At 36.1% G+C, this 18,249-nt stretch overlaps 1 protein-coding gene across 13 annotated transcripts in view; it reads right to left on the reverse strand.

Annotated features, from left to right (window-relative positions):
- The window catches only part of LOC138336196 (cilia- and flagella-associated protein 54-like), a 93,345-nt gene that overhangs the window by 59,546 nt on the left and 15,550 nt on the right, over window positions 1-18,249 (reverse strand). For 12 of the 13 annotated variants that reach the window (XM_069285558.1, XM_069285556.1, XM_069285554.1 and 9 more), the window contains 18 exons: window positions 16,940-17,184; window positions 15,904-15,990; window positions 14,435-14,731; window positions 13,731-13,892; window positions 12,166-12,348; window positions 11,455-11,730; window positions 10,869-11,011; window positions 9,865-10,012; window positions 7,394-7,549; window positions 6,830-6,952; window positions 4,050-4,464; window positions 3,371-3,497; window positions 2,910-3,138; window positions 2,538-2,603; window positions 1,935-2,039; window positions 1,198-1,295; window positions 570-784; window positions 45-226 (listed from right to left, as the gene is read on the reverse strand). In XM_069285558.1, coding sequence (XP_069141659.1) covers window positions 45-226; window positions 570-784; window positions 1,198-1,295; window positions 1,935-2,039; window positions 2,538-2,603; window positions 2,910-3,138; window positions 3,371-3,497; window positions 4,050-4,464; window positions 6,830-6,952; window positions 7,394-7,549; window positions 9,865-10,012; window positions 10,869-11,011; window positions 11,455-11,730; window positions 12,166-12,348; window positions 13,731-13,892; window positions 14,435-14,731; window positions 15,904-15,990; window positions 16,940-17,184 — 3,257 coding nt within the window. The remainder of the gene's footprint in view (window positions 1-44; window positions 227-569; window positions 785-1,197; window positions 1,296-1,934; window positions 2,040-2,537; window positions 2,604-2,909; window positions 3,139-3,370; window positions 3,498-4,049; window positions 4,465-6,829; window positions 6,953-7,393; window positions 7,550-9,864; window positions 10,013-10,868; window positions 11,012-11,454; window positions 11,731-12,165; window positions 12,349-13,730; window positions 13,893-14,434; window positions 14,732-15,903; window positions 15,991-16,939; window positions 17,185-18,249) is intronic. The other variant, XM_069285557.1, reaches the window with a different exon arrangement.

The raw sequence follows: 18,249 nt of genomic DNA on the forward strand, positions 1-18,249 counted from the left end.
GATATAGGAATGAAAATACTTATGTTTTAACAAGATAAACTTACTATGGCTCTCCTGAAGTACGTAAAGGTCCTATTTAGAGCCTCCTCTGTATCTTTGGAAGACAGCATGATGTGATCCATAGGTTTGGCCTGAGTCTTAGGCATGTTACTGACATCAGACCTGTAGGTACGGGGCGTGTCCTCGGGCTCCGGGGGCATAAAGTAGAGGGGTGGAGGGGCACTTCCTACAACCATGTAAACATTCAAGTTATATGTTAAAGTTATACCGGTATGTGCCGTAATTTTCATACTATAAAAGAATCAAGAAGAGCTTTTAATATCTTAGTCATCATCAAAAATTACCAACATTTTGAGAATTACAATACTCAAATTAGCAAAATTTGTATTAAGCCAGGCTGAGTTATTCGAGTGTGTATCAACCAAGTTCCACTGTATGTAGAGAATGAGTACCAGTAATATCAAAGCTAAAGTAATTACTAAGTCAAAGTAATATTTAAAAATTCAAATTTATAATGTGAATGACTAGCAAAATCTGAGGCTCTGTAAATCTTTTGTTTGACTGATTACCTGTTGCCATGGCAGCAGCGATCTCTATACCAGTGGCTGTAGTACGTGGCCGCGTCTCCTGCTCATAGCCGGCCTCCATGTTATCTATGTCGGCCTCATCTGACCCGTACGGCGGACGTTTGTCACCATTCTTACGTGACGGTCCTCCTTCCCATCCAACAACCAAGGTGCCAGCTGTTTCATACGTAAACCATTCCTGGTCTAGGAAATTGGTCCTGAGAAGGAATGTGATATACATGTACAGAAAAAACCTGCCTTAGTGACCACATTCAACATAATTTAAACTGTGTATACAGACCACTTTATTATAAAGACCCTAAATTTTCATTTTCCTTTAGGTGGTCTTTATACACAGGTTTGAGGGTTGACTGAACATACCGTATTCAACCCAATAAGCGCCCATGTCCCATATTTTAGCGCTCCTCCTCCTTTTTGTGGCCTCAATTTCAACTGCCCAGGCATAAGACTAAAACTATCAAAACTGTAAAGGTTTGCAATAATTTTCTTATTAAACACCTTTTCATTTTTTTTCAGTTTTTAAACGCCCTGGGCGCGTATTGGGTCGTACACACATTTGGTATTCATAAACTTTTGAACCAAAAGAGGTAATGAATTGAAGTGTATGTACCTGTACATGCTACTGCTGGAGGTACCTAGGACCTTGTCGCGAGTTTCAAGTTTCTGTAGGAATGAGGAGAAGTGACTGAGACCTTGGATCAACGTCAGCTGGAAATAAATACCGAAAATTAGTAACAATCATAACACAAAACTCAATAAGGAGAGAAAATCATAGTGTTTCTAATGATAATTTCTCACATGTAATGTAAACAAACTATGAATTTTTAGTGACTAATTAATTTCAGCGTTTTTAGCCTAACAGCTTTTAAACATCAATTTAATTTCATGACCAAAACTTCTTTGTTTCTATTTCATTTATATTTGAAAAATTTGTTACCTGCGAAAAAATACTCAAAACTGAATATATATAAGAATTGGTTTACAGTATAAACTTTTAAGTCCACCATCATCAGATCATGGGCTATTCAAATAGCCTTTCATCTGTGGTCCATTGTCCATCCATCCATCAGTCGGTTAACAATTCTTGTAACCGCTATTTCTCAGAAAGCACTGAAGGTTTCTGTCTAAAATTTTATATGTATGTTCCCCTAGGGCCCTCGTTATGGAAATTGCATTTGGGCATTTGGGACTGATTGGTCACAATATGGCTGACAGGCCGCCATCTTGGATTTAGGTAATATAGAAGTTTGTTATTGCTATTTCTCAGAAAGTAGGGCCTACTGAAGGGATCTTTCTCAAATTTCATATGTAAGCTCCACATGGGTCTCTAGTTGTTCTTTGTTATACCTGACATCTCCATGGTAACTCGTCAACACAGAGTTTGCGAAGACGGCGTCGTCTCAACCATTGTCGGAACATGTCAGGGAGATGAGCGGTGAACTTCTCTATGGCCTAAAATGTAAAAAGATCAATAGAAAGACCAAATATAACATAACACCATATCTTAGAAATAGAACCAGAAAACACTTTCATCATTAATTTTTATGGTGCAACTTAAAAACTTCTGAATTATATACGGTGTTATTAGTTCTTAACACAAATGTGTCTAAAGTTTTACAAGGTATTTAAACATTTGGGAATTAAAACATTAAAAGAATTTCTATCAATGTAAAAAATATAGATATTCATTTTCAGAGATAAACGTTTTACAAATTTACTTGGGTCTTAAAATTCGATCGCGAAAGGAAATTGCACACAAAAGAAAGTTGATTTACAGCATCCTAATCGGTATTTGTATATTACACAGTTATCTGCCCTTGTGTTTTAGAGCATTGCATCTTACTTTCTCAGAAAAAAACCTAAGTGATCTAACAATGGATGTCTAGATACTCGCAAGGGAGGTAACTCTGTAATACATAGGGATGAAATATGGTTGAAGTGGTACCTTACCTTGAGTTCAGCTTCCTCCTGAGCTTGTCTGGCACTCTCAGACATGTTAGGATTGACGTGAAGAGGCTAAAAAAAATTCACATTTATAAAGTCTAGGATGACATCTGGTAAATTAAAAAAAATAAATACATTTCTGTGGTTTGACTTAATTAACAATGTTACACCTTTGACGAATAAACTTAGTAGCCCTTCATCTCAGCTTACCACTGCCCAATATCAGGGCTCTAGGATTGTTACCTTCAGTTAGTTATTGACAATAAACTGTTTTAAAAGATTTTAGCCTGTTTGACCCCTCTGACCTTGAATACTGTCAGGGTTATTCACTTGAAAAAAAAACCTTGGTAGCTCTTCATTGTAGCATAACAATATTACCTTGTACTGGCGTCTCCTTTTAGGCCGAGGTGTAGCCTTTGAGGGTGATTTACTGGGAGTAGCCTTAGACATCTGTCCAGGGATTTTAGGGACAGTCATGTCCTTTTCCTTATTGTACTCTACAACTGCTGCATGGAAACGTTTCGGATCATCTCCCGTTACCGTGACAACCCCCGCACCAGGTTGTTTACCCAGAAAAGGCTTCATACCAATAATCTGCTCATTGCGTCTGTCAAAATACAGAATCAAATTAGCAACATCAACATCACTTTCCTCCCATCTACATTAATAAATCAGTTAAAGTCCCAAGTTCTATGCTTAAAGAAATTTCACAATACTCAGAGAATTTTTGGAAAATTCTTAATATAGCATTTCCACTCATAACAATGCAATTCCTTCCTTGCTATGTTGCTATTAATTGAACTTGATAATCACTTCAGAGGATAGGAAACTATACATACCTGGTGAGCCAGTTGGCCGTCTCATCACACCAGTCGGCGGCCTGTTGTGACATCCCCTCCGCCAGGGCTTTCTGAGCCACCTGGACGAAAAACTCAAGGTATCGGTGACGCCTCTTAAATTTGGCCACTGTAAATATAACATGTCAGAGACAGCTTTTAAATAACAATACCAAATACACTAATAATGAAATTTAAATCAACACTGACTTTTACACAATAATGTATGACAAGTTGATATTCCACAATCTTAGACAAAACGATAACAGGAAATGGAAAATACTCTTGTAACTAAAATACAGTAATGATTAGATATGATTTCACTACCTTCTCGACAGGCCAGTCTCGATAGACTCTTGTAACTAAAATACAGTAATAATAAGATATGATTTCACTACCTTCTCGACAGGCCAGTCTCGATAGACTCTTGTAACTAAAATACAGTAATAATAAGATATGATTTCACTACCTTCTCGACAGGCCAGTCTCGATAGACTCTTGTAACTAAAATACAGTAATAATAAGATATGATTTCACTACCTTCTCGACAGGCCAGTCTCGATAGACTCTTGTAACTAAAATACAGTAATAATAAGATATGATTTCACTACCTTCTCGACAGGCCAGTCTCGATAGACTCTTGTAACTAAAATACAGTAATGATTAGATATGATTTCACTACCTTCTCGATAGGCCAGTTTACTGGGTAGATAGGCTATGTAAGCGTGGAGGATGCTGGGTTCTTCGTAACCAGTCAGTTCGTGATCGTACTGTGCCTGTTTGGACAAACTCAACATGTGAGCCTCTAAGGCCTTGAGCTCTTCATTGATAGGACCATCTCCATCGTCCTTTGACCCTTGACCTCCGGCTCCCAGCTTCTTAGCGCGCCGTTTCTTCAGCATCTGAAGTGGAGCCGAGTCAGATTCTGTATTATCTATGGAGGTATCCACACGCTCACTAGCAGCAGTTGTTGTTCCGTCCCCATGAGATTTGGTGTCTTTCTTCGGTGGCTCGTCGAAATTCTCCAAAGCCAACAATTTACGGCCGGACTCGTTCAGGGAGTTAGCTAGCTGTTTCTGTCCCCATGATCTCAGAACCTGTAAGTAAACAACACTTTTATCATAAGGCATCTCACCCCATCACTAGTACATCGTCATTTGATAGGTTTGGCATCTTCACCACATACTGTATAACTGGTTATTTTCGCAGAACAATTTGACCCAAAAACCAGAAAATCGTATGTTAGCCATTTTAATTTTTCGTGATATGGATTTAAGGGTAGATATCATACAACTATTTCTCATTATTTCACGGATCAAATTTTCGCGAACATAGCAATGTTACTCAAAAATTACAGAATCCAATTTTGCCTATCTTATTCAATATGGAAGGTGAATTACTCAAAAATTACAGAATCCAATTTTGCCTATCTTATTCAATATGGAAGGTGACTTACTCAAAAATTACAGAATCCAATTTTGCCCATCTTATTCAATATGGAAGGTGACTTACTCAAAAATTACAGAATCCAATTTTGCCTATCTTATTCAATATGGAAGGTGACTTACTCAAAAATTACAGAATCCAATTTTGCCTATCTTATTCAATATGGAAGGTGACTTACTCAAAAATTACAGAATCCAATTTTGCCTATCTTATTCAATATGGAAGGTGACTTACTCAAAAATTACAGAATCCAATTTTGCCTATCTTATTCAATATGGAAGGTGACTTACTCAAAAATTACAGAATCCAATTTTGCCTATCTTATTCAATATGGAAGGTGACTTACTCAAAAATCACAGAATCCAATTTTGCCTATCTTATTCGATATGGAAGGTGATTTACTCAAAAATTACAGAATCCAATTTTGCCTATCTTATTCAATATGGAAGGTGACATACTAAAGAATTACATAATTCAATTTTGCCTATCTTATTCAATATGGAAGGTGACATACTCAAAAATTACAGAATCCAATTTTGCCTATCTTATTCAATATGGAAGGCGACTTACTCAAAAATTACAGAATCCAATTTTGCCTATCTTATTCAATATGGAAGGTGACTTACTCAAAAATTACAGAATCCAATTTTACCTGTCTTATTCAATATGAAAGGTGACTTACTCAAAAATCACAGAATCCAATTTTGCCTATCTTATTCAATATGGAAGGTGACTTACCCAAAAATTACAGAATCCAATTTTGCCTAACTTATTCAATATGGAAGGTGATTTACTCAAAAATTACAGAATTCATTTTTGCCTATCTTATTCAATATGGAAGGTGATTTACTCAAAAATTACAGAATCCAATTTTGCCTATCTTATTTAATATGGAAGGTGATTTACTCAAAAATTACAGAATTCAATTTTGCCTACCTTATTCAATATGGAAGGTGATTTACTCAAAAATCACAGAATCCAATTTTGCCTATCTTATTCAATATGGAAGGTGACTTACTCAAAAATTACAGAATCCAATTTTGCCTATCTTATTCAATATGGATTTAAATAGAAAAATAACAAGAAAAAGGATAAATTACAACATTTAATTAACCAACATATATATAATACATCATACATATATAAGAAACTACAAAACATTTATCAGTTACCAAAAAATATTCAATCAGAACAATACATAAAAAATGTTTGGCACACGGGGCAACTCAGCTATAGATAATTACAGTACCGCTGGCTGTAACACTTTGGTCACATTGCTCTCCAGCCCTACTTATAACATACATCTGTAACGCTATGAAGCGTACATACGCTGGCTGTGACACTTTGGTCACTTTGCTCCAGCTTCTTAAAAGTGAATAATGTAGAGTACCTACTAATTATTGATATTATCAGCTGGCTGTAACTCTTTGGTCACATTGCTCCAGCATAATTATTTAGTACCTATAATGTTATGAAAAAAGGCTGGCTGTAACTCTTTGGTCACATTGCTCCAGCATGAATATTTTTGGGGAGATTTTCATGAAAGATTATATTAAAACATATACATGTATGAATAAAATAATATTCCTGAATGAAAATAATGCCCAAACTCAGGTATTTATGATAATAATTAGCTGAGTGCCCCAAAAATAATGGTGACTTACTCAAAAATTACAGAATCCAATTTTACCTGTCTTATTCAATATGGAAGGTGACTTACTCAAAAATTACAGAATCCAATTTTACCTGTCTTATTCAATATGGAAGGTGACTTACTCAAAAATTACAGAATCCAATTTTGCCTATCTTATTCAATATGGAAGGTGACTTACTCAAAAATTACAGAATCCAATTTTACCTATCTTATTCAATATGAAAGGTGACTTACTCAAAAATTACAGAATCCAATTTTACCTGTCTTATTCAATATGAAAGGTGAGTTACTCAAAAATGTCTTACATTGATTACAATATGATAAAGGTTAGTTTTATAAGATCTTGATTTTGTGACACATACCTTAGCCATGTGGTAGGTAATACAGGCAGTCATGTGGTGAAGGCTATCAGCAATGCTCTGTTGGCGTTTCTGTCTCAGACCTGCAGGAATCTCTTGTAGTACAACATGGCAGCGCTGAAGAACCTGGACAAAGAGAAAGGAGTACACATCTACACAAGTAAATCTACAAAACATTTTTTTTCTTTACTGGGTTACCTCTTCAAAAACAACTTAGATAGATATTAAAACAGAAGTTTTTGTTTGATAAAAAATAAGTTTTCAAATACAGTGAAACTTCATTAGCTTGAAGTTGGCAGCACCATATCATATCTTCAATTGAAGCCAAAAAATGAGTTATGATCACATGGAATGAAAAGTTTGGTTGGTATCAACAATATAGTTTGAATTAGACAAGCTGACCAAGTTATTCCAATACAAATTAAAATTAAATTGCTACTATATATTGGTATTATTGCAATTAAAATTGGGAAATCAGGAAAATCCATGTAATATAGCTAGACCTATAACTGTGTATTCATATTTCAGTTTTCATTCAGTAAAACTTTTATTGAGATGATTATGTACCTGTATGACAGCGATGGATGGGATCTTGTAGAAGATAAGAGGAGCCAACAGGCCATACACCTGAACAACAGCCTGTAGGGCGAGGTTAGACTCATTCAACCAGCCCGCTAACTCTATAGCAACCAGCATCCTCTCGCACTCAGCAAGACGCTTCATCTTTAGGGGGAAAACAAAGTCAGATAAATTTATTAATTTGTTTTCTATTTCAGTACTTTCTGATTATCTAGCATTTCTGACAAAAGACGCATGTCCGATGCACACCAAACATGCACATGTATGTGTCTAAGTGTCAGTCTGGTGTCAGGGCCAGACATATATATACATGGATGTGTCTAAATGTCAGTCTGGTGTCAGGGCCAGACATATATATACATGGATGTGTCTAAATGTCAGTCTGGTGTCAGGGCCAGACATATATATACATTGATGTGTCTAAATGTCAGTCTGGTGTCAGGGCCAGACATATATATACATTGATGTGTCTAAATGTCAGCTGGTGTCAGACCCAGACATATATATACATGGACGTGTCTAAATGTCAGTCTGGTGTCAGACCCAGACATATATATACATGGACGTATCTAAATGTCAGTCTGGTGTCAGACCCAGACATATATATACATGGACGTGTCTAAATGTCAGTCTGGTGTCAGGGCCAGACATATATATACATTGATGTGTCTAAATGTCAGTCTGGTGTCAGGGCCAGACATATATATACATTGAATGTGTCTAAATGTCAGTCTGGTGTCAGGGCAAGACATATATATATATACATGTATGTGTCAAATGTCAGTCTGGTGTCAGGGCCAGCCATATATATACATGGATGTGTCTAAATGTCAGCTGGTGTCAGACCCAGACATATATATACATGGATGTGTCTAAATGTCAGTCTGGTGTCAGGGCCAGCCATATATATACATGGATGTTTCTAAATGTCAGCTGGTGTCAGACCCAGACATATATATACATGGATGTGTCTAAATGTCAGTCTGGTGTCAGGGCCAGCCATATATATACATGGACATGTCTAAATGTCAGTCTGGTGTCAGGGGCAGACATATATATACATGGATGTGTCTAAATGTCAGTCTGGTGTCAGACCCAGACATATACATACATGGATGTGTCTAAATGTCAGTCTGGTGTCAGGGGCAGACATATTTATACATGGATGTGTCTTAATGTCAGCTGGTGTCAGACCCAGACATATATATACATGGATGTGTCTAAATGTCAGTCTGGTGTCAGGGCCAGACATATATATACATGGATGTGTCTAAATGTCAGTCTGGTGTCAGGGCCAGACATGTATATACATTGATGTGTCTAAATGTCAGTCTGGTGTCAGGGCCAGACATATATATACATTGATGTGTCTAATTGTCAGTCTGGTGTCAGGGGGCAGACATGGATGTGTCTAATTTATACATGGATGTGTCTAAATGTCAGTCTGGTGTCAGACCCAGACATATATATACATGGATGTGTCTAAATGTCAGCTGGTGTCAGACCCAGACATATATATACATGGACGTGTCTAAATGTCAGCTGGTGTTAGACCCAGACATATATATACATGGACGTGTCTAAATGTCAGTCTGGTGTCAGACCCAGACATATATATACATAGATGTGTCTAAATGTCAGTCTGGTGTCAGGGCCAGCCATATATATACATTGATGTGTCTAAATGTCAGTCTGGTGTCAGGGCCAGACATATATATACATTGATGTGTCTAAATGTCAGTCTGGTGTCAGGGCCAGACATATATATACATTGATGTGTCTAAATGTCAGTCTGGTGTCAGGGCCAGACATATATATACATTGATGTGTCTAAATGTCAGTCTGGTGTCAGGGCCAGCCATATATATACATGGATGTGTCTAAATGTCAGTCTGGTGCCAGACCCAGACATATATATACATTGATGTGTCTAAATGTCAGTCTGGTGTCAGGGCCAGACATATATATACATTGATGTGTCTAAATGTCAGTCTGGTGTCAGGGCCAGACATATATATACATGTCTAAATGTCAGTCTGGTGTCAGGGCCACAGTATCTCCACCACTGACTATCATAAGGCATTGTTTATGTTACTTTAAAATCTAAAACATATATCTTAATATCTTTCACACAAGTAATCACAATACTTCCTGAAATAGTAACATTTCTGTAAGTCTATACAGATCTAATTGTTAGATTTATAAGGATGAACCAGACTAGATTTTGTATGATATGGAGCAATAATGCAATAAATAGAGTGTCCTCTCATGATAAATGTTTGAGGGAATCTTTTTCTATGAAATCATTGTGATATTGTTTCAGCCATGGCAGAGACAGCATTCTAAAGCAGCAATGTTATTTTTGACAATATGAGATAATAATAAGAATTTTGAACCAATTAAAATATTTGTTACAAGCAGATTATAAATTCAAAATTCATGATAGAAGATTTAATTACCTGTCCTTTAAACACTGGGCCCTTGTCACAGAGGACGTCACAAAAGAGTTGTCCTTCCCTGATACTCATGTCCACACCAATAAATATACTGGTTAGGAACTGACGCAGTAACACTGGAGATGATAGGCTAACAACCTTCTGGTTCAATCTGGACAAACAACACATAGGCTTAGTTCTCATAAACTTTCAATTTTAAATTGTTCACAAATTTTAACTCAATCTTTAGCTATATGGAAAGAAATGCTACAATGTTACTCTTACTTAGCAGATGGTACCTGTAATCATTTCTGCCACCAAATTATAAATGATTCCATATTTATTGTCAGTCAAGTTATAGCAATATTTCTCATAAAAACATACTTATTGTGACAAGAATTACACATAATTATTTGTCATATCAACAAGCAAGGAATGCAATATACGGTTATTTTCCTGAGGATGATATTTTTCCTGATTTCGCGGCACATTGCTTTGAATGATATCTACCTTTAAAATCCATATCATGAAAATTTAAAATAGCTAACATATGATTTTCTCGTTTTAAGATCAAATGGCGAACATTTTGGTTTGTAAAAATAACTGGCTTTAACCAGAATTAAGAAGATACTAACTTCATAAAAGTCAGTTTGAAAAAAAGTTTGGAGTCCTTTTTGTAATACTAAGAAGATACTAACTTCATCAGAGTCAGTTTGAAGTCCTGTTTGTAATATTATTTGAAGTCCTGTTTGTAATATTAAGAAGATACTAACTTCATCAGAGTCAGTTTGAAGTCCTGTTTGTAATATTAAGAAGATACTAACTTCATTAGAGTCAGTTTGAAGTCCTGTTTGTAATATTAAGAAGATACTAACTTCATCAGAGTCAGTTTGAAGTCCTGTTTGTAATATTAAGAAGATACTAACTTCATCAGAGTCAGTTTGAAGTCCTGTTTGTAATATTAAGAAGATACTAACTTCATCAGAGTCAGTTTGAAGTCCTGTTTGTAATATTAAGAAGATACTCACTTCATCAGAGTCAGTTTGAAGTCCTGTTCTGACTCTGTGAGGTAGGTAATACTCTGTGGGGCGGGTGGTTCAGCTATGAAGTGTTTCCACAGGACATCACAAGCTTGTCTGGCAATGTCATAACAGCCCACCTGGTACGCTATCTGTAACAGTAATACAGTATTGTATTTTACATATTGTCCAGCCAAGCTATGAAGAGTTCGTGATTTTAAGATTTTCAAGATTAACATTTGTGGGTTTAAAAACTTTCTGGAAATTCCTATCAGAATCAATGATGCAAATGTTAATTCCAGAAATGAACTTTTGTGAATTTACTTGGGTTGCGAAATTCGCAAAAGTAAACTGCACACGAAAAAAAAAGTCAGTTTACAGTATGTTTATATGGTAAAACCTGAAGTGATCACTGACTGTATAAAGACCACCTGCTTAACAAGACCATTATTCTAGGGTCCCAAATTCACAATCTTAGCACAATTCATCCTGTGTTTACCTGGCCACAAAGACCACTATTCCTCTCCCTTGGGTGGTCTTTATAGACAGGTTTGATCATATTTCTCTGTCTATTATTAATTATTGAGGTATATACCTGACTAAGGAAGCCCCATGTCATGAGGATAGGCAATGGGTGAGATGCCAGGATGGGTTTGGTACTCTGGCCGATTGTTTCACCGATCAGTTTCCCTTCTCTGTTGTAAGCAGCTACAGCAAACAGATAGCGACAGTTGGGGTTGAGTCCGGACACTCTGAGTTCACTACGGTCACCAGGGACCTGTTCCCCCGTACCGGGCAGGTAGTAATCATTGAGCCTCACTCTCACATTACTGCCCTCAGCAGATCTGGCAAATATCCTGTACCACGAAATCTGTCAAAGAGAAATCATATGTTTTCCTGGTTATAATACTCACACTTTTATAACCTGGTATTGATATTTTCATTTGACATCAGATTTAATAAAGCAAAATCTTTCAAAAAGTTGAATACATAGTATGATGCAACATATACCAATAATGCAACAGATAACGGATATTTCATCTTTGCATATTATTAAAGAGTTACTTCCCTTGTGGGTAGGTATTCATTATTCTGTGGGCACAATTCACGTTGTATTCTCCGAAAAGAATGACATTACTCTCGCAAACACTTGACATCACAATCAATTCCTACCCATAAGGGCAGATAACTAATATGCAAATACAGAATTGCCAGCAAAACTAAACTTGTATGCAGTTATATTTTCAATAAATCTTCTTAGTTTTACTTCAAACAAAACCAATTGACTAATGAGAGCGATACTGACCTTCTGTCCATCCACTGGTATGAAGGGCGCAGGTTTGAAGACCATCATCGTATCTGTACGACACAATAGGACCGGCGGAGGTGGTACCTTAGTAGGTACAATGTCCTCCTCAGGGAGCTGGGTGTTCTCTGTGAAGATACGTCTCTCCTCAGTCTGGGCTTTCTGTATAGCCTTTAATGCATCCTATAAGGAGGTCAAAAAACATACTAACATCACACAGCAGTAATAGTCATATACAGTAAGACCTGATCACCTGCTTAACCTAGCTCTTGCAGTCATAATTCTGGTGAAGCAAGAAATGAAAATACATTAACAACTGGATATAGGAACATATGTGCATACAGTAAAACACGGTTAAAACAAACCTCTGGGAACTGACAAAATCATCATTTTGTTATTAGCACTGTTTGTTAGCAACATATAACAAAATCCCTTTTAGAAACCTTGCCAACAAATGAATAAAAAATACTACATTTTAACCATGAATATGTGGTAGGTGTGTTTGTCATGAATATGTTTTCCTCTACAATGATCACATCATTAATTAACCTCTTGGGGTCCCGATAAACTAGAACTGTCGCCAGAGTGAATGACTAATACCCACCGCTGCACAAATCCTTTAGTAATAACTCCAATAATGTTTACACTCAACGCCCCTTTATGCCAGGTTATGTGTACCAAATTTTATCAAAATTTGTCAAGTAGTTTAGGAGGAGTTGGCCGGACAAATTTGTGTCTACAGACAAACAGATGGAAGGACAAGCGGTCGGATAGACAGAAGGACAACCCAATTCCAGTAAACCATCCCTTAACATCATTGCAGGAGTATAGTAAAAATATATTGACAATTAATTAGGTAAAGGAACTTTTGGCACAGATGAAGTCAAAATCCTTTCAATCTTTCAAAATTGTAACACCTCATTACAGATATCCCCATAAAAGATTTATATATAATGGAACCAAGTTATATTGAAATCTTCTTTAAAAAATAAATCTCTTCAAATTATTCAGATTTCAATATAACCAAGAAGAAAGACAATGAATGTAATGGAAACAATATTTCAATATATAACCGTTTTCAAATTAAGTGGGTCATACTGTGTATATATTAATTATGATAGAGCAGAATGTAATTTGAATGCAAATTTTACCTGATGTAATTGGATGACAATTTTTACCTGTAATTGGATGACAATTTTTACCTGTAACTGGATGACAATTTTTACCTGTAACTGGATGACAATTTTTACCTGTAATTGGATGACAATTTTTACCTGTAACTGGATGACAATTTTTACCTGTAATTGGATGACAATTTTTACCTGTAATTGGATGACAATTTTTACCTGTAATTGGATGACAATTTTTACCTGTAACTGGATGACAATTTTTACCTGTAATTGGATGACAATTTTTACCTGTAATTGGATGACAATTTTTACCTGATGTAACTGGATGACAATTTTTACCTGTAATTGGATGACAATTTTTACCTGTAATTGGATGACAATTTTTACCTGTAATTGGATGACAATTTTTACTTGTAATTTGATGATAATATTTACCTGCATGAGTGATTTCTGTGTAGTGGTTGTCACATTGTCCCCGCTCAGTAACAGTGCCCTCTGCATGAACAACAGGGCCTTGGACAGCTGGTTCTTGTTACAGTGGCTCAGTAAGTCTTTGTATCCATCTACATCCATCAGGCCTAGACTGGGTTCACTCACCTTAAAATAGCAATGTGTAACCATAACAATATTAGCTTAATCCTAATCAGTGGTTAGGTGAATAGACATGACAAGCCTTGAGATATTAACACGAATCCAGCAATAGAAGATAAAATCAAGTGAATGTTTGTTAATAATCAGAACTCTTTAACAGATTATATTAGATGTCAGCATTTAAATAAACAACAAAATACCCGCAAGTCATGTATGCTTGTACCTCTATGTGAATTTAGATTGGTAGTAACAGTGGGGTTGATCGGATGGTGTAGTGGTTAAGCTGATTGCCTTTCACCTATAGCCTGCCGGGGTTAAGGGTCACCTGCTCGATCACGTGGGTTTTCTCTGGGCACTCCAATTTCATCCAACACTAAGACCCCTCACGAGCTTACATCCGGGCCATCGAGAGTGATTTTCAAAAGTTTCACAATCGATGTAAAAATAAATAAAGTTTGTATATAGGAACAGTGACTAGTGATACTTGATTCAGACTCCTCAGTATACAAAGATTATCCTATCGTTGTTAACCAAGGTATTACACTCACCAGTTTGGGGTCAGCCTTGCGTTTGAAGGGCCTCTGGATACTGGCCGAGGGATCAGGCCCCATGGCGGCCAGTTTGAGACAGACCCTGTGGTACATGAGGATGAGCTCCAAGTGAAGGTCCTTTATAGTGTTCCACACGGCTGTGGAGGAGCCTTTCACAGCCTCTGGGGGTGGGGCTTTGTTTTGTTTATCCTCAGTTACTGTCGTGTCTAATGTTGCCCTGGTTGTCTCCCTTTCTGTTAACTTGCTTGTCTCCTTTTCTGATTCTCCAGCGACAAATACATCATCATTCAGGGTCTGAAATAGAAACAATTTTTATTATCAAATGTTACAATTTAAATCTTACAATTGTTCTATGCACCACAGGTACTTATTCCTTTTTTTATATTTTCAGATGCATTTTCCTTAAAATGTTAACTTATTTTTACAGGTTTCATAATCATATATAAATTCAACATATGATTTTGCATCTAAATCAAAACCTGTATTTATATGTGCCACAACTGGCAAAAATGCTGACATGTTATTTTTTCTTCAATTATCTATTGTAAATTATAAGTTTTAATGAATCAAGCAGTGGAAATTATTCAAGTTGTCAAACATATTATGATGCCTTGTAAACATGTTGACTATAGTCGACAATTGATATTGACTTTCATTTTTCACAATAAATTTCCTGTTGTATTTCAATGCAGAGATACCAAGAAAAGTATTTTACTTTCAAAATAAATTTTCTTGATGCTAAATAAATATTTAATTACTATTATTAAATACTTTTAACTTTTATCTTTTTATGGAAGAGGAGAAAGACAAATGAAGCAAATGTTATCATCATAACCAAACTGGCTTTAACTGGACATTTTGTCCGGAATTTCCCCAAAACTTTCAGGGGTGGGATTATTAACTACTTCCGGTACAGAAAGCGGAAAGAATACCAAGTACAGAAAGAGTTAAAACAATGTAACATTACTTGAAACATAAAGCAACACATGTGGACACAAAATTAATCCGTCTACTTCATCAGAATAAAGCACAGCACTCATACATACAAATGTATCCTATAGTTTTATTACTGTGAGCAAATATCTTAGTGATAGGGAACAACACAAAAGAAAACAATACTTAATAAATGTGGCAATGATTTTGGTTTGTTTGTTGCTGCAATTTGTTATTGCTTATTCACCATTTTGGACAAACATAAACTTGTTATTGTGATAAGCCTTAAGGACACACCATAAAATACTATTCGGTTATCGTGACAAAAACCCACAAAATGAAGACAGAGGCTATTGTGCAAAACAGGGGACAATAAAGGTTATATACATTTGGTTGTGATTATAAGTTTTGGACAAATCTAAAGTATCTGTTATACCATGACAACTAAGAACAAATCACATATACCACCATTATTGTGACAAACAGGGGACAAATGGGATTAGAATCCAGGAAACAATTTTTGACGGTCTCACCAGAGAACTGCTGTGTAAGTCACTGTAGCTCTGGTACTTATCCCATTCCTCCCCCTCCTGGGGGAGAGGTTGGAACTCCTCATCAAGCTATTACAACACAAAAAATACACTGTAGGGGACCAAAACTCTCAACTGCTAATCACAGGATGTGTGATGTACAGTGTTACAGGCATGTTCCTTTTTTATACATATCACAGAGTTAGCTCCCTTGCAGGTAGGTATCAATTGTACATCATTATTTTGTGAGCTCAATTCACATTGTGTTCTCCGAAAAGTCTGAGGTTATGCTCGCTCAAACATGATGTCACAATCAATACCTACCCGCAAGTGCAAATAACTCAGTAATATGCAAATACAGAATTGTGGGATAACTATATTTACCATATTCGACCTCATAATTGGGTACAGGGCATGGGGGAGCTCTTACCTGGTATCAGGGTACATTTTTCTAAGTTTTATGAAACAGACTATACTTATTAAATCAGTATCATCAGTACAAAGGAGTAAATGAATGATGTTGTTTATGACTTCAATACTAATCATGTCAATATTTTGCCCTCTGTTAACAGAAATTTATCTCATGTAATGAGCAGACACTCCAAATATAGGAGTACTTGTTACTATGAACACTTTGTAGCAAAGCCAGCAAAAAATCAACACTCCTTTGCACAAATCACTTTCATTCGATTATCATTTTAAGTATTCATTACCAGAGCAAAAATCAAATTCCACATCATAGCAAACATGCAAATGCAATTTTGAAATCAACTTAAAACCTCAAGAAATTGAGCACAGAAAAAAACTTGTCAATGAGTATAGTATTCTGTATTTGCATATTACAGAGTTATCTGCCCTTGGGGGTAGGTATTGATTGTGACATAATGTGTTAATTTGCAAGCATAATGTCATACTTTTCGAAGAAAATGACATAAATTGCGCTCACAAAATAATGATGTCACAATGGAAACATATCCACAAGGGAGATAGCTCTGTAATATATGCAAAGACTCAATATAATCATAACTGCTTGTTATACCTTCGCCCAGCTGACATCCACGATTGATTTGCCGTCATTTAGGGCTACAGCCTGGCGGGCGTAGGATACATTCTCTAGTCCCATCTCGAGGATTTCACGGGCCTGCGTCAGCTGCATACGGGGATTAATATTCAGCATCGATGATGACAGCATAGAAGTACGGCTGACGAACTGCTGACTACCGTCTCCAAGGTTACCGAGGTCAGAAAGGGACGTCTTTGACTCCTTCAGATTGGAGATCACATCTAAACAAACATTAAATCAATAAAAATTTGCCCTGAATTTTATTGAACCTCAATGTGAAGTTAAATCAACATCAAAATTAGTCTTCGATATATCTATTGAATCACATTGTCATGTGAAATCACACCCCATCGGAGTCAAAATCTTAAAATCAAAATAATTAAAATGTCAGCATCAGTCAAAGTCTTGTATTTTAAAGAAATTTGATGTGATCTCAAATCACCATCAGTCAAAGTCTTGAATTCTGCAGAAATCCTAATAAAATCTATTACCTGTAAGTGATTGAGATTGGGTTATCTCATGCGAAGGCTAAGAATTTTGTAATATCCCAACCTTAGCTGGAATTATGTAACAAAATCTTAGCCCCCGACTGAGATAACTCAATCTCTATCACTTACAAGTAATTCTTTTTCTCACACCTCTAAGATATATCTAATTGTGTAATAAAACCTCATCTATATGTGCTCAGAGTGTATGAGTATCCCGTCTGGTGCCACCAGTTCAAAACCGATTAATTATGTTATCTGCACTTCGAATTCTGTCCTTCCACTTAAAACAATTGTTCCGTGATATCAAAGAAAAACGATAATTAGTACATGATATCATTTTAATGTTAAACAACAACCAATCAAGCAATGCATAGCAATTGAATAAGCGACAAAAAAGCATTTTAATGCACATATATTCCTAATAATATTTATTATCTGGAGTATGTGAAGTCATAGATTCAAGTATGGCGTCATAAGTTTTTCCTGTATGAGGTGAAAATGTGATCTCAAATCAACATCAGTCAAAGTTTTGTATTCTACAGAATCCCACATTAGGTATAAGAATATGTAGGAAAATCAAACATGTTCTTCACCAGAAAAACTAGTTACACCCTAATGTATGTCATTATTCTAGTTTGGGATACAACAGTTATCAAAATACTTAACAACCATTATCTGATTTTAAGAAATTAATTGTAACATTCTCTCCCATGAGAGGCACACAGCATCCATGAACTGATACTTTTCGAGGGGAAGTGTCCTCAGTTGCAGCCATATTGTTTATGAAGTAGTCCTTTA

The sequence above is a fragment of the Argopecten irradians genome, chromosome 12 (assembly GCF_041381155.1).
Source record: "Argopecten irradians isolate NY chromosome 12, Ai_NY, whole genome shotgun sequence".
Taxonomy (NCBI): domain Eukaryota; kingdom Metazoa; phylum Mollusca; class Bivalvia; order Pectinida; family Pectinidae; genus Argopecten; species Argopecten irradians.